This window comes from Phoca vitulina, unplaced genomic scaffold (assembly GCF_004348235.1).
Source record: "Phoca vitulina isolate PV1807 unplaced genomic scaffold, GSC_HSeal_1.0 scaffold27, whole genome shotgun sequence".
NCBI classification, from domain to species: domain Eukaryota; kingdom Metazoa; phylum Chordata; class Mammalia; order Carnivora; family Phocidae; genus Phoca; species Phoca vitulina.
Window position 1 is genome coordinate 719,197 of NW_022589730.1, and position 26,249 is coordinate 745,445.

The window sequence follows — 26,249 nt, forward strand, 5'->3', positions numbered from 1 at the left end:
CTGACGGCGCCCCCTGCACAGCACAGCTCACGGGGTGCCCTGACGGCATCCTCTACACACATCTTGTCACCTCAGGCCTCCACCTTCTCATTCCCTGTTTTTGAAGAACTAAAAAACATCCAAGTTGTTTGTTATCAGCTGCAGTGCTCCTTGATAAAGATACAAAATTAAAATGTCCTACAAATAACCATCCTGGATAGAACATCTCTGGAACTTTGGGACAAACTGTAGGGGTGGGCTGCCCACAGGACGCGTGTGGATGCCTGTCCCGCAAGTGGAGGGTGCCCCCCGAGATCCCTGCTTGGGTGCAGGACCCACCCTCCCCGCGTCCCCGGCACCAGAGACCCCGGTCTCCTCCCATCACCGACACACTGCTGGGCACGGAGTCAGGAATAAAGGTCCCTCCAAAGACGCCCCCTCTCTGCGTGAACTGGACGGGCCGCCCGCGGCGCCCAGCTGCAGACCTGCCTTCTCGGGGCGTGAGGCGGCCTGTCTGCTGGGGACAGTCCAGCTCCGACCCAGAGGCCTGGCCAACTTCCTCCCGAGTTGCCAGGGCAACAGCCCTGGCAGCTTTGGGGCCAAAAATCACTTAGAACACAGGAGCGTGGTGGGAAGCAGGACCACGCCCGCCTCCCAGCCCACAGCAAGCAGCTATTTCCTGAGACCGAAGGGACGGGCCTCCTTGTCCCCTCCTCTCCGGAGAGGGACACCCTCCGCCCAGCCAGCCTTCTGCCCACGGGGTTCAGGGCCCGTGGCCTTGGGGACACGAGGTGGCCCTGGGAGAGCAAACAACACTCTTGCCCAGCCCTGGGGCAAATTATTAAAAATTCGCTTTTCTTTCTCTCAACTAACGGTTTCTATTTGCTCCTGCCGAGCACTGTGGAAAGGACGGACTCCAGCCCTGAAGCCCCGGGGAAGACGCGACTCCTGGGGGTGCCACAGGCCTGAGGGGGGACGCAGTGATGGGAGTGACCATGTGCGCAGAGGCTCCCCCCTCCCCTCCCCCCACACTGACTCCTCGCGGCAGAGGACGCCGCTCACAGCCCCGGGGGACCGTGACAGACGCCAGTGAGCACGGCCGCCGCGGTCAGGGCTCCCGTGTCCTTGGACAGAGTGCCTGACCCCGTGTGCGGTATAATCTATAAGGCCGTGTTACCTTGCTTCACGGCCCGACTCAGCGTGAGTCACCCGTTCACTTATTTATATCCAGGCTCATTCCAGAAATAACGTGAAGCTGTTTCTATCATCCATTAAGGGCTGGAGAATTTAATGTAACAACTTAATACAAATATGTGAGAATTAACTTAATATTTAATAATTACAATACAATATTATAATTAATAAAAACAAAAAGAAAAGACTGCACTAATAATCGCCAAAACCCGGAAGCAACCGCAGACGTCCTTCAGAAGGTGATGGATTCATACACCGTGGTGCATCCAGACAATGGGATACTGCTCAGCACTAAACAGAAATGAGCTACAAGCCATGGAAAAGACAGAGAGGAAACTTGAGTGCGATTCACTAAGTGCAAGAAGCCAGTCTGAAAGGCTACGTCCTGTAAGACTCCAACTTAAGACGTTCTGGAAAAGGCAGAACCATTGAGACAGTGCAGACCCGTGGTGGCCGGGAGCTGGGGGGGAGGAGGGATGCGCAGGCCGAGCACGGGGTATTTCCAGGGCGGTGAGTCTCCTGTGGGTAGTGTCACACCGGATACGTGACATCGTGCGTCTGGGAAAGCCCGAATGCACTTGCACCGCCGAGAGTGAGCCCTACTGTCCACTGTGGGCGAAAATGGCGCGTCCACGGAGGTCCCGCACAGTTAACAGGTGCTGCACTCTGGGCAGGTGTTAAATGACAGGGCAACTGAGGTGTGTCAGGGCAGGGGGTCTAGGGGAGAGCTCTCTACCTTCCTCTCGATTCTGCTGTGACCCTAAAGCTGCTCTTAAAAAATAATCTTAATAAAATGAAGAAAGAAAACGTGAGTATCTCTCAGAAAAATATGTTAAAAAATGAGTGTTTTCTAGCAATTTCTAACACACGACGAGGGGAAGAAGCCTTTCTTTTCTCTGCCTGGCCTCCTCTCCCCAGAGCTGTCTCCAAGCTGCCCGAGGCCTCCCTTCTCCCAGAGCCTGGTGAATGCTGGGCCCCAGGCGCCCGGATCCTGGAGGCCTTCCTGAAGGAGGCTTTCACTGGACTTCCCCCCCCCCCCCCCCCCGCCCCGGGAGCCTGGGGCTAGGGCACCGACTTAGCCAAGATGATTAAAGGCAGCCTTAAGAATGTTACTGGCTCACGGATCAGTTAGGAGTTTGGAGCAGACATTCTGGGAGGCACAAGGAGGCGGTGAGGCCCTCCCCGGCTCTGGGAGCCCCCAGTCACGGAAGCCACAGAGAGCCTGTGCCCTGTGCACGCCAGCCTTCCAGCACGGCAGCAGCCCTGAGGGCGCAGGAACGGTCCCCGAGAGCCACAGGGCCCAGGACCGCAGAGGGAGGCCCGTCCAGACAGGCCCTCACACCATACAGTGGTCTTCACCTCGCGCCTCTCACTAGACACCTGCTAAGAGGACGGAGCCCGGGGGATGAAAATCCTCTGATGGGACGCTCCGAGGGAGCAGCACGGACTGCCGGACCCGGGCAGGAAAGCAAGAAGGCCTCAGGGACCATTTCTCCACTTCCATCCCGGTCCAGACAACTGCCTTGTCTCCCGCCGACCCCGGAGGCCTGGAGACCCACAGCCGCCGAAGACGAAGCTGGGGTACGGATAACAAAGTTCAGGCAGCCTCTGCCTGGTTGGAACGTTTATTTTTTAAAAATGAACAGGACGTTACAGTTTTTAAAAGAGGGGTGGTGAACGACATGGAAAATATTATACAATCACCACAGAGACGCCGTCGTGTGCGAGCCAAGTGTGCCGCGGGCAGCTTCCTCACTCTCCGCCACGTGGGCAGGACAGAAAGGAGAGGTGGGGGGCCAGCGCTGGGGTCTCCCCCACCCGGACCCACCCCCGCAGACACGGCCGCCCAAGCGGGCTGGGATCATTCAGTAGCTCACACCCTTACTCAAGAGCATCCACTCCAGAAGCCTGGAGGTTTCCTTTATTTGTTGTTTAACTGAAACCTTTATTTTTGCAGAGAAGAGAAAATGAAAGAGAAAAAGGCTCCGAGCCCCTGAGGGCTGGTTCCACTTAACGCTGCTTCTGGGAGGGGCCAGGGGCACAAGGGTGCTCAGGGACAGGTCTGGAGGGGCTCCATGGCCTCCTGCCCTCTGGCAATGGCCGCTCACCACCTGTCCCTCCACAGTGTCCAAGTCCAGGGCCTTGGACACTCGTGTCCGCTGCTGTCAGCAGCACGCCAGCACCCTGAAGTAGACAGCCCTCCAGCAGGACTGCTCGACAGACCCCACACACGTGTGACCCACAGGCAGGGGACCTGACTTCTCTGACCCCGACGTCCACACTGAGCAACACCCCAGAGCGCTGGCCTTTCCCACTCACGCACAACTCCCCATTACACTCCATCTCTTTTAGTAGGTTCCCCAGTGTCCTGGGGGCAGGGCACCCCCCAGGCCAGCCGGCCGGACTTCATCTGGTTCCTGCACCCCCAGGCCCAGACCCCTGCACCCCCGGGGTGCACCCCTGCTCCTAGACCTCAGGCCCCTGCACCCCAACCGCAGACACCACCCCAGGTCCCCGCACCCCCCGGTCCTGCACGTCGGAACCGCACCCCCGCCCCTGCATCCCCGGGGCCCTGCGCCTCTATCCCCCGCCCCATCGCCAGCCCCGCAGCCCCGGCCCCGCAGGCGCGAGCACAGCCCTCCGACGGCCCTGCACCCCGCGCCCGCGCCCCCCCAGGCCCCGCGCGGACCCACCTGGGGCAGCGGCGGTACCTTCATCGCTCTGGTTAAACTCGAAAAGGAAATCGAAGTCGAACTCCTGGTCCTCCTCCAGCCCTGTCATGTTGGGACGGGCCAGGTCGGGTTGGGGTCCAGGGTCTGGGGTCAAGGTCCCGGCCGGGTTAGGTCGGGGTCTGGGGTTTCGGGGGCCGGAGTCCTGGCCTAGTCAGGGGCCGGGACCCCGGGTCAGGGTCGGGCGGGGTCGGGGTCGGGGTCGGGGTCGGGGTCGGGGCCCGCCTCGGGGCCCCGGCCGCCGGCACCTGTGGTCGCGCCGCCCCGGGCTCGGCTGCGCCGGGCGCCGGGCCGCGCGTCCCCGGGTAACGTGACTCCCGCCCGCGCCCCTCCCCCGCCCGCGCCCCTCCCCCGCCCCCTGCTGTTTCCGGGTTGACATAAACAAGCCGCTCCGGCCGCGGCTTCCGAGTTTTAAATAAACTCTCCGGGCAGCCGGGGCGCACGCGGCTCGCTCGTGTCCCCCGCCCCCCGCCCGCGCCCGGGGGTCCACGCGCGCCCCGGCGGCCCGGGGGCGGGGGCGGGCCGAGAGCCTGTGGGTGGGACCCCGCCCGCGCCCCGCACCCCCGCGCGGCCCCAAGTGGCGCCGAGATCAAGCCTGACTCCCCAGGAGAGGGCCGCCCGCAGCCGAGCCTCCCGACGGTGCGGAGGGTTCGGAGCGCGGGGCCTCTCCTGCAGTGAGGACTTGGCGCGTGTCGGCTGGTGCCCGAGTCTACAACACGCACGTCCGCCCGGCGCGCACACGCAGGCCAGCGCCAGCCCGCCGGGCTGTATGAACGAGCAACGCCCCGCTTCCCGGCCCCACAGCTACACAGGTCACCCGAGAGTGCCAAGAAGCGGGAGCCCCCGGGACTGGCAGTGCTGTCCCTCGCGCCGGGAGCTGCGCTGTTGCCCCCAGACGCCCGCAGCTACCGCGTCTTCCTTCCAGGCCAGCGCCCACCTGCCCCGGGCTGCCTTGGAACACCGTTCACTTCGGCCCCGCGACTTCTTAAAATTCATGTCCACTCGCCTACGTGTCCACAGGTGACTGCAGAGCTTTCAGAGGCTGAGTGCGCGGGCATCCAAACCCAAGGCCAGGACACAGCAGCCCGGCCACGCACACGGCCGGTGAAGGCCCGACCCGGCACCACTCTTGCCTTGTGTTCTTTGTCCCAGCTGTTTGCTGACTGTCCCCAGTGTCTTCGCACCATGCACAACCAACATCTGGAAGAGCAGGGGGCGCCTTCATGGGACTCGAGAAAAAGGGTGGTGCAGCCGTCCATTTCTGCACTCTGCTGCCAATGACACGCGCCCTCTTTTCTGCCCTGCAGGCCCTTTGGCCCTGCGGGTATTGCTCTTTCCGGAAGCAAATAACCTGCAAATCACTTGCCCCCACTCCACCATGCTTCTCTCCCAGGACCCTTTTCAAATGGCTGGTTTTCTCCAGTGATAAACTATGGTTCACTTTGGCCTGATTTAGTTTCTAATAATAGTCCTCACTTTGAGATGTATGTTGGAGGGTTGTTGTGTTTTAGTTAGCTTTTTTGCTGACCTTCGGGCAAATAGAGTCTGTTTCTGTTGAAAAGCAGCACTTCATTTTCTCTTTGCAGTTGTTTTCCCCGAAGCCGCCTCTAATCCCCACCAAAAATTTACATGGAAGTAACAGCCCTTGCCATCAGTGTAGACTACAGCTTTTTGTTCAAGGTTCGAGAGAAAGTGGGTTCACGCTTCTGCATGCACAGTGCCCACCCAGGTCCCACCTGGCCACGGGGATGGGGGCTCAGCCCCGCTCTGCCTAAGGCTGAGCTGCCCCCCACCTGGTTTCGGATCCCCAACCAAAGTAGCCAGATGCGCAGGCCAGTTTTCTAAATGCTCCTCTCACCAGCAACCACCCCTCCCCCCCGCCAGCACTGCCCAGCCTTTCAACTGGTACAAGGTTTGGAGCTACTGCCAATTCAGCAGACGCTCCTGTCCCGATGAAAATGTTTAGCTTGGCGCTTCCCCTCGGCGGCTGCGGGTGTTCACGGCGCACAGAGCCCCAGCACTGGGTGTGAGCAGGGCGCTAGCACCACGGCCTTTTCTAATCTGGATTAGGAAACAAGGCCACGAAGTTAAGTGTCGGGAGAACAGAGCGCGCTTTGTTCTGCTCTGGAGAGCCCCGGGGCGTTCTGTGTGGAGCAACCTCGGAATGGGTGGGTGGGTGGCTACCTACAAGGCCTTGCATTTCTCTGCATTCTCCACGCGGAAAAACAAGCACAGGGCCTTCAGAAACAACAGTGCTTAATGAGCTTCAACCCAGATGCTCATTAGACTTGAGGGAAGTGCTGGGGCATCGAGCACATTCTCACATGGGCAGCTGATGCCTTAGTCAGGCCTTGGGGAGAGGACAGATCACGTCCCCCAGCGCCCGGCCAGGCAGGCGCTGACCTGCAGAGCCGCGCGCCTCTCATCCCTCAGCCTGGGTCTGGGAAGGACTCCATCACACTTTCTGTTGCCTAATGTTGCAGCTTTTAGAAAACATCCCCACATTCACCGAGTTTACTCAGTGCACCTGGGCGCTACCTCTGCAGAGGCCCTTTCAAATGCACTTTCTTAAGTAGGAAACAGGAAGAATCACCAGCACCCCATAGTTGGTTTTTTTCTTGTAAAAGAAGAGATTATTGCGGGATGGACCACCGACTGTTCAAGTCAAGAAATCTAAACTTTGAAAGAGCTGCATTTTTTAAAGCAGTGTTAAAAAATATGTGGGCAGACTTTGAAAAAGGTGTCCAAGAAGTTAAGACCAAAACCTCAGCACATTTTTTAGAAATTGTTCTAATAGCAAGAGCTTGTCCCATAAATATTACCTGATGCTTACATTTAAATATTTCCTAAACTGGGATGAAATGGTAAGAAACATACCTCTTCCTTCACTGATACAAAATATGGAGAAAATAACTGATCTCCTTTTATTGAGGGCACACCTGGGGCTCATCCTGGTTAGGGACAAGGACTTTCTCCAAGCTGCCCGTCTTGGAGGAGAGCAGTTCTAGGGCCACTGGGGGCCCTTAGCAGGAAGGTGCCGGAAGCGGCTGCTCCCCAGAAGCCTGTCTGCCCTCAGAAAATAGTCCTCACTACACACTGGCAAGTTTGCCAGGTTTCTTAAAATAATTTAAATAAAATCCTCCTGCACTGATGAGGCATTTGGAAAGATGTCTCCCAGTTTCTGGGGTGCATTTGCTCTCCCGATCCCTAACCGGGATGTCGGTCGCCCCTTCCGGAGGCTGTTCTCAGACGCCCGCAGGAGCATACCCGGGAGGTGCTCCAGGCCACTCGGCCAGGTGGGTGGGGTGAGGGGACTCTGCGAGACTCACTGTCAGGAGTGGCTTCGGGACAGACACTTATGCACCTTCGTGACTACAAACAAGCGGCTTGAAACTTGGCGGTCCCCTTTCACGCTGTCCTGAATCACTTTCTACGGCTGGAACTCACGTCTATGAGGTTGCAAAATGGCTTGAATTAGGGGCTGTGTCCAGACAGCACGTCTGATGCCCTCAGTCCTGCGGGTCGAGCCACCAGCCTGACAGCCCCGGGGACGGGGAGCGACTCCGCCACCAGCAGGGCTCGGGGAGGGGCGCAGAGCCCCCACTTCACGTCGTGTGGCTGGTCTCCGAAACCACAGGGTGGCCTTGCCCCACCGGGGAAGAAACCGGCCCGGCTTCGTTCCCAGAGAAACCTCACTTCATCGCAAAGCGTTTCTTGTGGTTGTGACGGCCCTAACCTCGCCCGGTCCCCAGACCGCCTGCGTTTGAACTGAGTTTCGGCCGCGGGTCCGCCGCGAGGCTGCGCTCAGCGCTGGAGAAGAGGAGACACCTATTGGCAGGACGCGCTCGAAATCAGGGCTGCTCTGGGAAACACCAGGGGGACACCGCTTCCCGATCTGCGCCGCGCGCCCGCCGCCCGCGCCCCTCCCGGCGGCAGACCCTGGCCGCGCCTGCTCGCCCAGCCCCGGCCGGGACCCCGCGGGGCGCGGGCGGCCTCGCCGGCTTACCTTCCTCCGCCGACTTCATGGTGCCGCCGGAGGGCGGCGCGGGCCCCGAAGTTTCTCCGCTCCCGCAGACTGCAGCCGGAGGGCCGAGTGGAAACTTGGAAGGGACTGGAAAACTGGTACTTGGCATCCACGCGGCGGCGGCGGCGGCGGGGAGCAGGAGGAGCAGGAAGAGCGAGAGGGGAGCGGGAGGAGCGGGCGCTCGGCGCCGCCGGCCCGGCCAGGTCTCCCGCGAGGGCAGCCCTCCTCCGCAGCGGCCGCGCGCCGGCCCGGGGAACTGTCACTGAGGGGCGTGTGCGCGCGTGGCGGGCCCAGCTGCGGCCCTGGGCCCCGAGCTTGGTGGCGGGGTGCGGGGTGGCGGGGCTCGGAGGTGTGCTCCCGCGCCCGCCGCCCGATCCGGCGCCGTAACTGTGCCGGCGAGGTCGGAGTCCTCTAAGTCTCGCTCTGACGCAGGGCCGCGCTCTGCCTCCTGCCTTTTTAAAGCTGGAAAACACCTCCCCCGCCTCCCCGCCGGCCCGGCCGCTCCCGCGCCCCCTCCCTGCCGTGACATCACGCCCCCGCCCGAGCCGGCGCAGGGCCCGGAGGACAAGTCGCCGAGCTCCTGCCCTCCCCGCGCCGGGCCGCCTCTCGTCCGGCCCGCTGGGCGCACTGGGGGCGGGCCGCGGCTCACGATGCCGACGGGGGCGCGCGGGAGGCTGCAGGGGCTCACGGGGGGCGACCAGGGGCGCCCCCGGAGGGCGGGGGCGCACGGGGGTCGGCGGGGGCGCACGCGGAGGGCAGGGGCGCACGGGGTGCGACTCGGGCGCACCCGGAGAACGAACCGGCCCGGACGCCGGGGTCCGGCCCGTGTCCTGAGGGAGTCACACTCTGCTTTAATGAGGGGGCGGAAGGAGCAGGAGGCGAGGGGGGCCTAGAGAGCCCTGCATGCTGAAGTCATTATGTAAAATCGCAGGCTTCCCCCGCTGTGGAAATTTGGAAAAGCGCTTCCACTGGCAGGCCCGAGAAAGGAAATTCCCATCCCGCTAAATTACTAACAGATTGCATGGCAGTCCCGGGACGTGGAGTTATTGTCATTTTTACTCTGTAAATATCTGAGCGACCCAGATTGCCTGTTGCGCGAGCTCGCGGGTGGGGGTGGGGGAGTCGGGGGGAACCGAGAGCGCAGCGCCCCCGGGCTCCCAGCGCTAGCCCGGCCGCCCCGGAGGGCCTGGGGCACTTTAAGGCGCGACTTCGGGGCTTCTAGCCGATGGGGGAGGGGTCTGAGATTGAGAGCGGGTTTCGGGGAAAGCCTCCCCGACGCCGGCCGGTTCACTTTACGCTTCTCAAGACCTCCTGCCTCTCCTCGGCGCAGTTCCCCTGCCAAAACCGGACCGTATTTTCGTGTTGGCCTTGGATGCAAGGGGTTGGAGCGTTGGGGCGGTTAAAATGTCTGGTGTATAAAAATCATAAATCTACTGCACGACACCCTTATGTGGTTTCAAATAACCCCAAAGCAAAGTTGTGTCTGCCGCGGGGACCCAGGGGGGCCGCAGGACGCCTGTGGATGCTCCGGATGCCTCCGCGCCCCGGGACCTGGGGGGACGGGGCGGCGGTGCAACATTTGACCCATCCGCTGAGTTTCGCTGGTTAATCGGTGCCATATTAGTAATAGGACTAGGACGGTGCCCAGCGGAAGCGGTGCCCACGTCACCACCACCGTCTATAGTTATCCAGCACGCTGGGGTCAGGACTGCAATCCCTCTTTCCACCTACGTCTTCGGCCAGGCGGCGTGGGGGGGGGACGGGGCCGCCGCGCACTCACGGGTGTCTGGGTGGCTGTAAGGACACTTTCTAGGTGTCCCTACCTGTAGATCTGCTCCCACGCGGTGAACTGGGCCTGGCAGGTGCCTTGGTGCCCCAGACCCAGCGAGAGGGTGACCCCGGGTGGATACCATAGCTGGGGTGGGAGGGACCTCGCGAGGACGCTGAGATCCAGGGAGACCCCACGAGGATGCTGAAGTTGGGGGGACCCCATCAGGACGCCCGGGGCCCGGGGGACCCCACGGGGATGCTGAGACTGGGGGACCCCTTCGGGACGCCCGAGGCCCGGAGGACCCCGCGAGGATGCTGAAACTGGGGGGACCGCTTCGGGATGCGCGAGGCTGGGGGACCCCGCGAGGACGCTGAGGCTGGGAGGGGGAGGGGCGCGCATCCTGCGTGGGAGGCCGCCAGGGGGCGCCAGGGCCGCGCCGCCCTCGCCCCGCCCTCGCCCGCCCCCTCAGAGAGGCTGCTGCCGCGGGTCCTAGTGGCCCGCACCTGGGGCGGGAGGAGGACAGGGAGGTCAGGCAAGTGGTAGTAAAATAATGACTGACTCCCACCCCTCCTGCCCGCCCCACCCGCGCGTCACCGCGCGCAGCCCGGCCTCCTGAGCCTGGAGCCCGCCCGGCCCACGGGCTCCTCCCCCCTCCCCTCCCCTTCCTCCTCCCATCTCCTTCCTCTACCTCCCCCCTCCTCTCCTCCCTCCTCCCCTCCCTCCTCCCCTCCTCTTCCTCCACCTCCCCCATTTCCTCATCCCTTCCTCTTCCTCCTCCTCCTCCTCCTCTTCCATAACTAGTTTTCACTCCATCCAGAAAAGCTCCTTTCCCGTCTGCTCTCAGTACCCGCCTTATTCCCCCGCCCGGTGACGGAATCCCCGTCTGTTTCCCTGTGTTTAATGCCGTTGCCGGGACCACGGTGGCGGGGCGCCAGGGCGCAGGGAGCTCCGGAGGCGGCGGCAGCTCCGAGGCCAGCGCGCCCCCGTGTCCGCCTCGGGCGGCTCCCGCGGCCACCGGCCCCCGTCCCGCGGCCGCGGCCCTGCGCTCGCCTTCGCCCCTCTCGGTCCCCGGCCTCCTCTCGGGGTGTTTATAGCTGCTACCAGGAGAGACGTTACACGGGTTTTATTTTAAGGATTGGTGATGACTAACGGAGTTAAAAGGAGCTTAGGACAGAAAACAAGACTATTTTTAGGTTACTGTTGTTTCTGCGGATTATTGGGGCGAATACACCCAGAGAAGCTCACCATTTTCAAAATCCCTTTGGATGCCAAACCCTCTCTTGGAGCGCCCTGCAGTGTCGTCCACCCTGCTCCATGTTTGCTAGAGCCCCGGGCCATCCTGTTGCTTGGGTTCTGGGTTTAAGCCCAAGAGCTATGGGGGCGCGGGCCGTGCTGTCGGAGCTCCGGGACAGGGTCAGGAGGACCCCACGGAGCTCGGCTGGCTGGGGCTGCGCTGCCGGCCTCTGCTGTCCTCCCGCCTGGGAGACGCGCCTGGCCCGGGGGCTCCATCCTCTGGGGCGGCTTCGGCACAGGCTGCCCGGGGCAGAGGCTCCTGGGCCAGTGTTCTGGCCAGCGCCCCTTCCCCCACTTTCTTCCTGCTCCTCAACTGGACAACCAGGTGCTGCTTCTTGCCCCCGGATGTCACCTCAGACACCCCGGGTGAAGTGTGAGTGCTCTGTCCTTGCTGGATGCACATTCCAAACCAGAGCAGGGGCTGAACTTCTCCGTGGAGGAACAGGGAGCCTCTGGCCCTCTCCACAGGCAGGTGTGGGTCCTTCCTGACGGCACCTTGTAACCCGCAGGGAGGATGCACCTGGGCTGATCAGAGATGCCAGGAAGTGTGCTTGGGGAATTGACATCGAGCTGGAGCGTGGACATTGGCATTATTAAGAAATCAGAACTATGGAGGGGTTATTTACTTTTAAGTAAAGGGCTGAGATTTTGAAAAACGCCAGTGCAGCCATGTCTCACAATTGTCACTGGAGTTGAGAAAGAAGGAGTTCCCTTTGATTAGACACCCGTGTCAGCCCATTCAGACTTTCCTTTCCAGTGCAGGTATTCTTAGAGATCCACGAATTCGGGGTTCTGAGACTCTACCCTGGGCTTTGACTTGCAAAGTATCTCTTTAATCCACTCCATTTCTCTGAGACATGGCAGAGGCCTTTTCTTATTGGTCTCCCTGCCCAAACTCAGCCTGACTACCCAGTCCAGGCACCACCACCAGATCTAAAACCTCAATCATCAATGAATCAGTCCACTTCCCTCCCCTGGACACTTGCCCAGGGCATCAGGGTCAAAGCCAAACCGTCCAGCATGGCACCTGATGATCGTCACCCTCCACACCTGGAGCAGGGACTCCTCACCAGGAACCAGTCTCTGTCCCTGGTACCCACCTCCTAGGACTTGGAGTCCTCTCTCTCCACCCATATTTAGCCCATATCCAGAACCTTCCTCCAATTCACCTGCCCCATCTGCCCAGGGTCCTCATCACCTCCCTCACAAGCCTTGGCCCCATCTCCATAGCCCTCTCTCACTTCCTTGTGCGATGGCCTTAGGCGCCTGCTTGTTTTATAGCCTGGAGAATCTTCCATCACCTTGAAAAGGATGTGTTTCCTGCTATCACGGTGGAGCGTGTGGTCACGTCCCACAGGCCCCACTGGTTTGTGCTGCAGTTCCGGTCTCCTGTCTCCTTGCTGGGCTTGGGTCTGTTTGCTAGAACCACGTGGCAAGTGGGGTCTTGGCGTCTCCAGCTCCTAGTGCGTGACTCTGTTTCTCTCTTCTTTCCCTCAGCTTTGTTTCATGTATTTAGGAGCTCTGTTGTGTTTTCCTGATGGGTTGGCCCTTTTATCATTATCAAACATCCCTCTTCATCTTTAATTACGCTTTTTGTGTTAAAATCCATTTTGTCTGACATCAGTATGAGCCTCTGCAGCTCGTGTCCTGCTGCTTTTTGTATGATACACCTTTTCCACCCTCTTGGTCCATTTGTGCCTTTGAACCCAAAATGCACCTCCTGTCTCCTCCTTAAAGTTGGGTCGTGGGGTTTTTGTTTGTTTGCTTTGGTCCATTTGATAGTCTCTGCCTTTTGATTGGCTCGTTTGATCGATCTACATTTAATGTCATTATTGATAGAGTTGGATTTACATCTGCTTCATTACTGTTTTTTGTCTGCTTTTCTTATGTCTTTCTTGTTCTTCTGTCCCCCCTTTATTGCTTTTTTTAAAGCCTAAGTGACTTTTTTTTAAAGTTTCATTTATTTATTATTTGAGAGAGCGAGCACATGCGTGCAAGGGGGGAGGGGCAGAGGGAGAGAGAATCTCCAGCAGATTCCCCGCTGAGCAGAGCCCGAGTGGGGCTTGATCTCATGACCTGAGATCAAGACCTGAGCCGAAATCAAGAGTTGGACGCTTAACCCCAGGTGCCCTGACTCTTTTCTGATGTAGCATTTTAATCACAATCAACTTGAGATTTATACCAACTTGATCCCAGTGATGGGTATGAACACTAGTCCTAGGTAGGTTTATTCTCTTTCCCCTTGTTTTCGATTGTTACATATGGTGCGAGCAGTAAAGTTAGGAATTGAAAATATCACTTCTCTGTCTGGATGCATTTCCTTAGCAGGACCCAGCTTTGCCCCACCCACGTCCTTGTGTTGTCATTAATTATAGGCCCAAGGTTACGTCACAGACACATTGGTTTAGAGCTGCCTTCTGAATTGGTTATAGGAGAAAGGAGAAATAGTCTACACTGTCGTGCTCTGCAGTCACCTTCACGGGCAGTCTGTTCCTCCGTGTGGACGCAGTCTCTGTCCGGGGCACCTGCTTTCAGCCTGAAGAGTGTCCTTTCCTGTCTGCTGGCAACAAATTCTGTGTTGTTTTGTGTTTTTTTTTTTTAAGCTGGGAAAGACTTCATTCCCTTCATTTTTGAAAGATGGCTTTCCTGACTGTAGCATCCTCGGCTGACAGGACTTTCTCCCTTTGAGCGCCCTGAGGCGTCACCCACGGCACTGTCTCTGCCGAGAAGCCACCGTTAGTCCCTTGTAAGTGACACATCCTTCTCTTGCTCCTTTTAAGATTTTCTCTGCGTCTGATTTTCAGCATTTGTACAACGACGTGTAAGCTTGTGGGTCTCCGCGTGTATCCCCCACCGCGCGTCCTGGATATGAGGGCTACTACTGGCAATAGATTTGTGACATCGGCCGCTCGTCTTCGGCAAAGTTCTTCTCGTTTCTCTCTCCCACCGCCGTAAGCTGGTGCCGCTGACGCTGTCGTTCTTGCAGGACTCTCTGTGTTTTTCTTCGTTGTATTTCTCCCTGTTCTCCGCTTCCGTAATCTTGACTGATCTATCTTCAAGTAAACCAGTTCTTTCTTCTGCCCGTTCGTGAATTTTTCCTTTAGTTACAGTGCTTCTTGGCTCCAGAATCTTCATTTGGTTCTTTTTCACAGTTTCTGCCCCTTTACCGACAGCGTCTTTCGTGTGATGTTATCGTCATGCACCCCTTCACTCCGAGTCAGGCCTTCTCCCAGCGATGTGCGCACGTCTATAGTGGGTACTTCGGAGTCCTTTTCTGTGAAACCCGACATCTGGGACTCTCCTAGGCAGCTTCTCTTTCCTGCTTTTTTCCTGATGTCTGTATCATGCTTTCCTGCTTCTTCGCATGCCTCATAATTGTTTATTGGAAACTGGACATTTTAGATAATATTTTGTAGCAACTTTGGATTCGGGCACCCCCCCAACCCCGGCCACCAATCTAGGGCTTGTTACTGTCCTTCCCTTGTTTGTTTAGTGGCTGGCTGGATTATTTTAGTGAAGGCTGCTCCCCTCCCAAAGTGTCCAGCCTCTGGCGTTGCTCCCAGGGGCCCAGCGTGGGGAAGCCCACAGCCCTGCTCCTCTGGGAGGAAAGCCCTCTGGCGGGGGCAGGGGCAGGGGGCCCTGTGACCCTGGCCGCAGTCTCTGGAGTCGTCTCCTCACTGAGCTGGGGGTTGGAGCCGTCTTGGTTCAAATACCAATGCTTCTTGCCTTTCTTAATGGATTTGCATAGATTTTCTTGAATAGATGTTTCATTTGGTGTTTGCCCTTAGGAAGGCTTCTGGAGGCTCAAAACGGTTGTTTTTGTTTTAAATGACATCCCTCAGTTTCACCAGGAGGTCAGCGGCGTGCCTCGGGCTCCCATCCTGGTGGCTTCTTCACAACAGCCTAGTTCGAATTCCCACTGCACACGCCTGGGAGCCGCCAGGAAGGTCTTCAGCTCTGTGCGACTAAGTGAGGGGCACCGCTCACGTCGGGGACCGCTGCTACTAATCCCTCAACAAGTTTTGTTATTTCAGAGCAATATGGTCATGGGTTGAACCGTGTCCTCCAAAAAGATGTGTTGGAGTCCTAACCCTGGTCTCTGCGAACGGGACCTTGTTTGGAAAGAGGGTCTTTGCAGATGTGATTAGTCAAGAGCAGGGCATTCGGGTGGGCCCCGATCCACTGTGACCGCGGTGCTCATCGCAAGAGAAGGCACACGGAAGGAGAAGGTCACAGGACAAGGAGCAGGGCTGGAGTGATGTGCGCACAGCCCACGGAGGGAGAGGCTCGCCAGCTCGCCGGGCCTGGAAGGGCCAGGGGAGGGTCCTCCCTCAGCCGCGCTGGGCTGTGGCCTGGAGCTTCGGGAAGTGCCACAGGACATTTCCGCTGGTTTGTGGTGATCTGTCCCCGTGTCCTCAGGGAGCCAGCACGAACGCCAGGTGGTTTTTATTTCCTTCAGGACGCCGCCTCGCCCTGCCGTGCTGCCCCCATCCCCTGAACGCCGGTATCCCACCCAGCCCTCCCCGGACGCCCCGGCTCGGGCACTCTGCGTCCACCACGACCTGTACTGCCGGGCCGGCCACCGCCGCGGGCGCCCACCAACTCGGCCCTCTGCCGGGGGGTCCGGAGGCCTGGCCCACAGTCCCCTGGGCCATGGGGTCTCCCCTCCTGCTCCCCGCAGGCTTCCTGCACCCACTGGAAAGCCGTGTTCCCGTCCTCTGGGGGGTGACCGTGGCTCCGAGGCACCTCCTGGGAAGCGACCACCAGCCAAGGCCGACGTGGAGGAAAACAGGTCCCGAGGTGGGTTTGCGCGCTGTTTGAGCATCCGAATGGCGGGGTCCGCTGGCAGGGCCTGAGAGCCTACTCGAGTGTGTCCCCGGGGAGAGGAGACAACTTCCGTCTCGCTCCGTGTGGTCTGATTTGGGGTCCCGTCACAGCTGCAGGAGCCCCAGGCTGTGGAAGCCACAGCAAGTGGCCGCGGCCAGTCCCGGGGACGGGGCCCTGCTCCCGAGGTGGGTGAGGATGCACAGCACCACGAAGTGGCAGGAGGCGGCCGGTGTGGCCGCCTGTGCTGTCCGAGGCCTGTGCCCACCTGGGTCTGGAGGAGCCCACTCAGCACGGAAGACGCCTCACGTGGCAGCTGGACTTCTCTTGGGCTGAGCGGACACTCGCGTGGCATGTGCGGGTCTGCCCTGAGCCCCCGGGGCACCCTGGCCCCTTCTCCTCTCCCGGCCAGCCTGGGGCAGACCGCAGGCCCCTGGAGGCCGCACACGCTTGTGCTTGGCTTAATTTCTAGGAAGTTGGAGGCGTCAGTGAGCGGCAGGCGGAAGGCGCCGGGCTCTGTGGGCCTCAGCCTTCTCTGTTCCGCGTGCCCCGGAAGGAGAGGGTCCTTGCAGGCGCTTCTGGCCGCGTCCGGAGAAAAGGCTCCAGCGTGGCTCCCAAAGCACTTCCTCACGCTGGGGCATCTGCCTGTCACCCACCTGGCGGGTGGGAAAGAGGTAACATCTTTGGTTTCTGGCAATACTTGGGGTTTGCACCTGTGAATTCAGTGTTTTCGAATGGCAACGTTGTAACTTTTTCCTTACTTAGTTGGCTGCCTAAGTCCGCTTGAATGAGTCAGCCTGAGACAGGGAAGCTCGTCTTCTTATTTTCCTTTTTCTATTCTAAAGGACTTCCTTTTTTCTGTGCAGAGCCGTTCTCGTGAGGGAGGCTCTGCAGGACCCCCTCCCCCAGGCAGAGCCCCCTCCCGCGTCCTGGCTCCGACCCCGGGAAACAGGGCGGAATCCACCCAAGACGTGGAGCCCAGCCTCCACTTGGGTTCACTCCACTCCCCAAACTATTTTTAAAGTGTTTTTGGTTCAATAAAGTTCTAAACAAGTTTTGCCAGGCACTTTTTCCATTAATTTTTAAACCAGACTGAATTTCAAGGGAAATTTAATCCATGTGCTTCTAATTCATTTACACTTAACTCATCAAGATGCTGCGTGAGAGCCATTTGACGTCCAGCGGATGGCAGGTTTTTACAAGCCCGCTTCAGCCTTTTCTTCTTAGACACAAAGCAGTATCCAGAGACCCTCAGCGCCGGTGCCATTTCACACCGCGTGCCGGCGAGCCTGGGGCTGTGGCCGTGGCCGTGGCCTCGGGCCGTGAGGGCCCCCAGGAGCGCCGGCGGTAGGTGGGCAGCGCCTGTGAGGGAGAACGGATCCTTTCCGAGCCCGGGGAGGGGGCTGGGCTCTGGGCGGGGGCAGCCACGGGACCCTACCCCACGGGGCCTCGGGCACTCAGGCCGCCAGAGTGCCCCTCAGGGGCTGGTTTCTAAAATCGTGGTAAAATCTTCCATCTTGGGCGTACAGCTCAGCGGCATTAAGTACATTGATGTTGTTGCTCAGTGATGCACAGAACCCCTTCCCTTTGCAAACCGACACCTCGCCCTCCCCCGAACACGAACGCCCCCGCCCCGGCCCCCGACTTCTTGCTCCTCGGCCCCCCTCCGCCCCGTTACAGCGCTAATTCCTCCCTGTTGAAGGCTGACCCGTATTCCACAGCGAGTATGCCGCCCTCCGCTCACCCACTAGGCCACGGAGGGACGGCTGCTGTGGACGTGGGGGTGCAGGTATCCCCCGGGACCCCGCCTTCGGCTCCTCCAGAGGACATGCCGGCGGTCAGGGGCTGGACCCCACCGTGCCCGTGAGGACCCGCCACGCTTTCCCGCGGCGCTTTGGCTGGCGCGCCGGTGGCGTCCCTGTGGGTCCTGGTCCTCATTACCCTCCTGCGGCCGCCGCCCGTTGACCGGACTTCTGTGCCTGGGGGCCTCCCTGCACGCGGCCTCGCACCCATGCCCTGGGCTCCGCGGCAGCACCTTCCCACCCGTCTCCCCGCGACCTGACTCGCAGGGAAGCAGACAGACGTCACCTGCTTCTCTCCTGCTATTTTCGTTCCTTCCCATTTTGTCACAAATTGGGGGGGGGGATGCCCAAGGGGGGGCGGGGGGGGGGAGGGAGAGCTCATGAAAGCTGCGGTGAGAATCCAGCGTGCACCAGGTGGCGGGAAGAGGGTGGGGTTCGGGGTGCGAGGGTGGGCCGCGTCAGCAAGGGGACGCAGGATCAGAGGCCGCACCGCCCCCCACGGCCTGATGGTGACGGCCCCTCCGAGCCCCCAGGTTGCCGAGTGCTGGGAGTGGGGCCACCCTCCACAGCCCCTGCTGTGCCTGTGCCCCTGGTCCTCCCCTGCCCCCTCCCCCCGGCCTCAGAGCAGGGAGCTGGGGCCTCGCGGGCTCCTGGCCTCCTTCCCACTCGGCCGGCAGCACCCACAGGACAGCCGCCCGCGCCGAAGCAGGGCCCTGGACGGTCCTTTGTCCCCGGCACCCACATCCCTGCCGCACAGCCGACCCTGGTCTTGCTGCCGCTCCACACGCTGGGGTGCTGGGCCGAGCCGGCAGGAGGGGGTCCCCGCGCCCCCCTTGGGGGGGCGCTGCTCGCTGGAGGTGGCCCGGGGGAAGAAGCCGCTGCTTCCTGTGGGCGGCGGCCCCGGGTCAGGGCGGCGGCGGCGGCGCCCCCCTCCTGCGAGCAGGCTCCTGCGGGCAGGTCGGCAGCAGAAGCAGTACCCGGGCACCTGGGCTCGGGCTCTACGCCACGTGGCGTCCCAGGGCGAGCCGAGCCTGCAAGCCGGCTGGGGGGTCAGTGGGGCCAGCCCCCGATGCCCGGGTGAAGCCTTACTGCCCGCGGGTGCCCGGCCCCTGGCACACACGCTGGGCGCTTGGGGGACGGTCAGTGGAAGTGTGAGGAGCAAAGCCCAGGGAGCCACGGCGCGGACTAACCCCGGCCCGGGTCGCGATGGCCCCGGGACCTCTCAACACCCGGCCTCTCCCGGCGGGAGGACTAAGGCCGGACCGGGGCTGGGAGAGCGCCGTCAGGGTCCTGGGGAGAGGGAGGCTGGGGGCCGGAGTGGGGCCGTGAGGACAGAGGCCGACGGCTGGAGGATGCCACGGGCTGGTGGGGAGGATGGGGGGTGTGGGGTCTGGAGACATGGAGGCGGCCGGGGCAGGTTCTCCTCGGGAGCTTCTGGAAGGAACTAGCCCTGCCCGCTCCTGGACTGTCACCCAGAGAAACCCATTCGCACCTCTGACCTCCGGGACGGACTGTGGTCTGGTTAAACGTGCTTTCTGCAATGGCTGCGTCCCGTCCAGACCAACCTCCGACCCCGCGGGGTGGGGGGAGAGGGGCAGGTGGTGAGCCCCTCTGCTCTGCAGTCGCCCGGCCTGCGTCTCCCCTGGGGCCTCCCCTGCCCCCCGTGGCCAGGTCTCCTGGGCAGCCGGCAATGGGACCCGGCCCCTGTGAGGCTGGCCCAGGGCTCAGGGCCCGAGGACACAGGTCGGCGGAGGGACGGGCGGGGCCTGTGGGTCTGCAGCTGGTGCGCTTGGCCCTCCAGAGCCCACAGCACCTGCACCTCCGTGCCCGGGCGCGTCTGGCTCCCACGGAACCAAAGGAAACCCGTCCGATCCGGGCTCGGCCATGAGAGCGGGATGGGTGTGGAAGCGGAGGGACCCTGATCCCCATGGACCTCGAGTGGATCTTCCCTTTGCTCAGAGCTCATCCCGGCAACGGTGCTGAGTGTGCATTTATCAATAACCACTTTAATTAGGAAAACTGGTGGCCTTCTCCCTAAGAACCTACAGGCGGGTGATGCTAGCTTCCCAACTTGGGACGACAAATGGACTGTTTAGAGAAAAACAGAGAAATACGGACAATTAAAAGCACATCAGAGGGACGTTGGAGTTCGACGTGTAATTGGAAGGTAATGGTGTGAGTCCTTACGACACAAGCTAATTTTCTCGACAGAATCTGCCCTAAATGCTGGCTGCTTGGACGGGAATAGGTGCACCGGGTGACGGGGCCCGCGGGTCATTCTGCTCCATGACCGTGAGGCTGTGGGGACCTCCCAGGAGGGAGCGGGGGCCCCACCCCAGGGCTCCGCTCAGGGGACCCAGGAAAGGTAAGCTCTGTGGGGTGGCCACGTTTCAGCTCTAATTCAAGGAGAACAGTAGCCATCACAGTGTCCCCTTCTGGGCAAGAACCCAAAGTTGTTCGCATGACAACAGCCTCCAGACGCTCAGTCCCGCTTGTGCCTCCGAAGCCAGGGGAGAAACCAAGTCACGGCGACAAGACAGAGAGTGTCACCCAGGACAGAAAGATGCCTGAGATTGGTCTTTCTTTCCAGGCGGCCCAGAGCCCGGCAGACACCACGCGGCGAAGATCCTGTGTGGTGTGGACGGTGCCCGTGTGGTGTGGACAGGCATGCCCAGCGATCTGGGTTCACCCAAACCACACCGACGACGCCCGAGCGCCAACATTTCATAAACATGCAGACTTTCTACTTTCCTCAAGGACCCGCTCCCTGGAGGCAGGTGGGACGGGCACAGCCGGACCAGGGCACGCAGTCTAGTCGTGACACAAAAACCATCTCCCTGCTCGGCTGGTGGCCTCTCTGTACCTTCAGGTACAGAGGGCAGGGGACACCCGGCTGACATTAGGTATTATTTAATCAATTCTGTTCAGGGATCCTAACCCTAACCCCACTGTACGGGGCTGTGTGGTGTCCCCACACATTCGTGTCTACCCAGAACCTTGGGACCGGATGGTTTTTGGAAACAGGATCTTTGCAGATGGAATTTGCTAAGATGAGGCTGTCCTGGGCCCTCACGCCCGTGACTGGTGTTCTCATCTAGCGGGAAGATTGGACCCAGACACGCGGGGAGACCACGTGCTTGAGGACGGAGGCACGGAGTGGAGCCACGAGGCCACAAGCCCATGAAGGCCCCCAGCACCAGAGCTCGAAGCAGCAGGATGGGGGCGGCCCCGGGGCCCCCGAGGGAGCACGGCCCTGGGCACCTTGACCTCGGACGTCTGGGCCCGGGAACCGAGCGGACAAGTCTGCTGCTTCCAGGCCTGGCCTGCTGGACTGCACTTCAGTGGCCCTGGCAGGTGGGGGCCCCCGCACTCGGAGCCGGGGGTGCTGGCTGGGAACCCGCTGTGGGCTCCACTGAGGGCAGGGGCTCAGAACTGCTGATGGCTCAGCTGTGCGTGGACGTGGTGAGGACCCTCAGCCACATTCTGGGGGCCCGTCCGCATCCACCGAACCCGGGAGCTTCTCCCGCAGGGCCCTGTGTGTCCTGGTCCCCGAGGGTGCCCGGGGCACATGTCTGCAAGCGCCGGAGCCCGTGCCTGCGTCCCCGACGGGTCCAGGCCTCTGTCCTCTTTGCTCAGAGGCTGTGTGCTGCTCGTTGGCCTCCGAAGGCCTAGGACCCACCACGAGCCCCGGGTTCCCCTGCAGCCCTGACGGGCCGTCCGCCTGCTTGGACAGATGGTGGAGCTCCAGAGACGGGCCTGGGCCTCCTGGCTGGGGCGCTGGCTTTCGGGGGAGTGGACGCCGCATGGCCAGTGACAGCAGTCTCCTGAGAGCGTGGGAGCCGGGCACTTGCCCACCTCCAGCCGGTCGGGTCTGCAGGGGGAGGACTGGGCGGGGAGGGCCGCAGGGCTGGGCTCTCACCAGTGTCCCAGGCCCTGCCTGGCCCCTGTGACGGCCGCCCCGGGCGCCCGCGGCAGAGCTACGAGTACCTGCAAGGAGGGGACGCGCGAGGACGCTGGCCGAGCTGTCTCAGCTGCGCTCCGTTCACGGCGCTGAGCCACCCCGGGAACTCGAGTGCGTCTTCACCGTGCGAGGCCGGTGTTCCCACCTCAGTGTTTCCAGAGCTGGCGCCCGCTGGGACCGCGGGGTGACCTGGGACGCAGGGAGGGGAGCCGCAGCGGGGGGGGGGGGGAGGACCCTGGAAGAGCCAAGAAACGGCCAGGCTACGAACCCCGGAAAATTCTGCAATTAGTTCTGAGTGTTTTCAGGATTCAGAAAAAAGGAGGCAAGCCCGGTTCTGGTTCTGTGGCTTCTGGTTCTGTGGTTCTGGTTCCGTGGCTTCTGCTCAGCCGGCAGGTCTGAGGCCCACAGACCCTGGAGGGCCCAGCAGGAGGTGGTTCTGGTTCTGTGGCTTCTGGTTCTGTGGTTCTGGTTCCGTGGCTTCTGCTCAGCCGGCAGGTCTGAGGCCCACAGACCCTGGAGGCCGCCCGGCCCAGCAGGAGGTTTTGTCCGTGGGGAGGGGGCCGCGAGCCTGGCGAGCGCTCACGGGCGCCTCCTTGGGACCTGGGGACCCCTGCCCCCACCTGTTTTACCACGAAGAATGGTCCGCGGCTCGCATTCAGGAATCATCGGCGCCGTAAGCACACGATGCCTGCAGGCCAAGGCGGGAATTGGTCAGTTCTGGAATGGGGATGGTCAAGCTCTAGGCGACGTCCCCGTTCCAAGAACTGTGTCCTCTGCTGTCCCCAAGCCCAGAAATCAGCCCGGGACCCTGATGCCGGCCAGCAGGGCAGCACTTCTTAGCTTCCAGCACCACCTTCTGGAACCTTCTGAAATTACACCCAGTGGTACAAACAGGCGCTAACTTTTGTTTCAGGGAGACAGAGAGAAGGATCAGAGCCGCTTCTGACTCTCTCTGCCGGGAGCACGCGGGATATTCGTGAATCTCGGCAGCAGCTGTAGATGCCGCCTAAGGACACAAACAGGTGCCATGTGTCCTTCCCAACCCTTCCCAATGGGTCACCCCACACGCCCACCCAGCGCTCCCCACGGCAGGGACAGAGGGACCCAGACACCTGAAGGCCAAGTGCCTCGGTTCTGGGACGGAGCAGACATCACTGGGAGATGGAGGCGTCCGCCGTCCTTGAGGGGGAGGCTGCAGGACGGAGCCCCTCGGCCCAGGGCGTGTGTGGGAGGAAAGGGTTGTCTTGTAGCTTCTCTGAAAGCCGAGAATTATTCCAAGATGAAACCTTCCGGGAGAGAAGCTGCAGGAAAGCCCCACCACGTGGGGACACGCCGGGAGGTGACTACAGCAGGAGTCCTGCCAGGACCCCAGAGTCCGGCCTGCGCGGAGACACGGGGAGACCGGAGGCTTCGACTGTGGGGTCCTGGCTGGGGCGGGTCCTGGGATGGAGGATGCCCCAGGCCTGTCCTGCTGGCCTCCGTCTGCTCAGGTGGCCCCCCGCGCTGGGACGGAGGCAGCTGGCCGCCTTGGGGGGACGGGTGGCACCAGGAGGAGCAAAGCCTGACCATTCCCCTGGTGTGGGTGCAACACGGTGACCCTCAGGTCCTCACCCGCACAGCTGGGGAGGTAGGTGGACCAGGTGTTTTGTGCACCTCAGATTTGGGATAATTCTAAGGAGCATCTTGCCCTCCCAGGTTTTAAACTTCCCATGCCTCAGTTTCTCCACTGTCCCGCGTTGTCCAACGTTTTCAGAGGCATCAGGTGACTGTTGTTGTCTTGGGATGGGGACAAGGCCAGCCCCCCTCCCAGGACTTGAGGGCCTCTTTAGAGACCTGGGTGGGGGACAGGACGTGACGGGTGTGGTCTGGCCACACCTGAGCAGCCCTCAACTCAGGGTGTCTTTCTCCCCACGAAGACCAGACCAGGCCAGTGCTTACCTGCTTCTCTTCCATGTCCACGGAGAAATCCCGGGACGGAAGCTGGCCGTCCTGGACGGAAGTCTGGGAGGCAGCAGGGCAGGGCCACGGTCAGCCCCGGGCCGTGCAGGTGACCTACCTGGTCACAGGTACTGGCCGTGGGTGCATCTCAGGTGGGCACGGGCTGGGGTCGAGGGAGGTGAGCCCCCCCTGGATCAGGGGGCCGTGAACTCTGGAGAACAAAGTGGGCCTTTGGGGGGTTTTCTCGGACTCAGAGCCCGAGGAACGTGGTGGGGGTGGCATCTGTTTGGGCTCCAGCCCCTTGGACTGCGTTTGCAGTGTCCAGGGGGGATGGGGTGACACCGAGTGAGGCAGGCAGAACTGCGGGTCTGGGGCCCCAGATGACAGCGGTAGCGGCCCCTGACCTGTGTCCCTGGATGGCAGAACCTTTCCGGGGTTTCACGGTGTTGTGGGGAGCTGGGGGAGAGAAGGGTCCACCGGGCCTCCAGCCGGGCGCAAGGTGCAGGAGCTCTGGCCACCCTCCCGCAGGTGGGAGTCCGTTCCTCGCTGGGGTCCGCTGCCTGAGTCCCCGAGCCCTCGCACTTCAGGAGCCAGAGAAGGACCAGCAGGGCCCAGGCAGGTGCTCCAGGACCATCCCACCTGGACGAGCGGGCCTCTTGGCCTGTCCCAAGCAGGAAGGAACAGACGGCCACTCCCACAACCTGCTTTGGTTTCTTGGGGTGAGTTTACGGGCTTTGCTAACACAGCTTAGCCCTCAATGTTCAGAAATATTCACTCGTCTGGCACAGGACAGAACTGTAGAGGGCAGCCGCCCTCCTGTCCTCCGCCCGCCCGCCCGTGGCCCCCGCTGGCGCAGTCTACCTCACCGGTGGGAACCAGCGGCGGAGGCACTTGGGGTAGAACAGACTCAGCCCTTCGGCACACCGTTGGCCCCTCGTGCCCACTTGCCTCCTTAGTTTGAACTGGTCGCGGGCTGTCCTGTCGCGGGCTGGTCTGTAGAAGCGCCAGGCCCTCCAGCACCCTCCGCCCCCAGACCTTGCGCTCCCTCCTCTTGTCCCAGTTCCCAGGCTGCCTGACGTGCTGCTTCCCCTCTGCCCAAACCCTGAGTGCTGAGTGCTGAGTGCTCCCCGCACCACAGCCGCCCTCCCCGCGCCCTCCCTCCGCGTCACCGTCACCGAGGGTGGAGCGGGACCCTCGGTCTGGCCACAGCCGCGGGGCAGGGGGGGCACCGCACACGACGCGGGAAGGACAGGCCCACGGGGAGATGCGGCTACTCTATCAAACAGCTAAAACGCACAGCCCGCGCCCGGAGCACGGCGGATGCTGGGGTCCCACGGGCTTGGACGGCTTTCACGGACGCGCTGACGCGGCTTCGCGACCCCAGCCGGGGACCTCCCTGCCCTGGAGCGCTGGTCCGTGAGCGAGAACCGCGGGACCCTGCGCCGGCGCGGCTGGGACAGGCTGTCCCTGCGGTCACCGCGGCGCTTCCGTCCCTCCCGCCGCGCAGTCACTTCGCCCCAGGACAGCTCGCCGGGCCCGAGGGTGTCTTCACCTCCCAGACGAAGTGTGGGCGTGACGGGTCTTCACGTCTCGGGACTAGGGTCGGACTCCGTCCGCTCAGAGTCCAACCCGTGATCTACGGCTCGTAAAAGTGGGTCTTTAAAGTCACTCTGAGGTACTCGTCCCTAAGGTCCGTGGTTTCCCGTTTTTCTGGGGTCCCTTACAATTCATTATGACGGAACACACTGACCCCAAGGGGGCGGGCTTGTTAAAACGGCCGCCCCTCTGCTCCGGGCCGTCCCGCACACCTCCCAGGCCGCGTGCCCCCAGAGCCCCGTGTGTCCCGTCGGGGCCGTGCCCTCAGGACAGGAGCCCGCAGCGCCACCCGCCGGCTCCCGGGCTGGGAACGGCGACGCCCCGTGGGCGGCGGGGCCGCGGGCGCACAGGGCCCGGGATGTGAGGCAGCTCCGCGCACCGCGTGCTTCCCTGGCGGCGACGGCTTTGCTCTTCGGGAAGCTGCCGCCGGGGAGCGGGGGTGCGCGCTGCCCGAGGACGCGCCCGCCGGCCCAGCGATGGCCGACGAGCCCCAGCGCCGGGGGACGGGCCGCATTCTGGGGGAGGCTGAGCTGAAGAGCGCGAACAGGCCCGAATCTCCTGGTGCGGGGGGGGGGGGGGGGCTGCAGCACCCGCCTCAGGAAATGGGGAGAGCGCCCCCTCCAGTCCCCCTCAGCGACTGCTGAGACCCCCCACGCTCCCGGGAAGGGACGGGTGGCCACGTGGGCCACGACGTACAGGGAGGGGACCGCCTCCGCGCCCCACCGAAGGGCCCTACTTGGCCGACACAACTGAGCTGCTCACAGGAAGCGGGAGGACAAAGGGCTTCTTCGGTCACAAGGGTCAGGCGCGCGTGCTGAGTGGCGGGAGACGCAGGGACAAGGCCAGTGGGACGCGTCGGCGCAGCGAGCGCGCAGGTCCACACGCGCTGTTGGAGTTTCAGTGTGACTTTCACAAATACCAACTTCAGCAACAGGTCACTTCACAGCAACGCCCTCGACTGTATGTTTGCAGCGGCCGTGGACTCACGCGCAGAAACACCCCCTTCCCGCCAGCCCGGCTTCGGGGCGTGCCAAGAGAGGGGCTGTCCTCGTCCGAGCCGGGGTCCCTGCGGGACGGCAGCGGGCGCGACTCGGGCTCCGGGCAGCAGCGACAGCAAACACAGACGCCCGCGTTCAGC

General features: G+C 61.8%; 1 protein-coding gene and 1 long non-coding RNA gene across 2 annotated transcripts in view; one reads left to right on the forward strand and one right to left on the reverse strand.

Annotated features, from left to right (window-relative positions):
- Positions 1-4,039, reverse strand: part of NFATC1 (nuclear factor of activated T cells 1) — a 103,024-nt gene extending 98,985 nt beyond the window's left edge. The window contains exon 1 of the mRNA XM_032422829.1: positions 3,867-4,039. Coding sequence (XP_032278720.1) covers positions 3,867-3,954 — 88 coding nt within the window. The 5' untranslated portion in view covers positions 3,955-4,039. The remainder of the gene's footprint in view (positions 1-3,866) is intronic.
- Positions 4,040-13,443: 9,404 nt separating this feature from the next.
- LOC116643806 lies at positions 13,444-16,397 on the forward strand. Its single transcript, XR_004301626.1, has 3 exons — positions 13,444-13,736; positions 15,672-15,790; positions 16,287-16,397. It is a non-coding gene; the product is annotated as an uncharacterized LOC116643806 (long non-coding RNA).
- Positions 16,398-26,249: the final 9,852 nt, after the last annotated feature.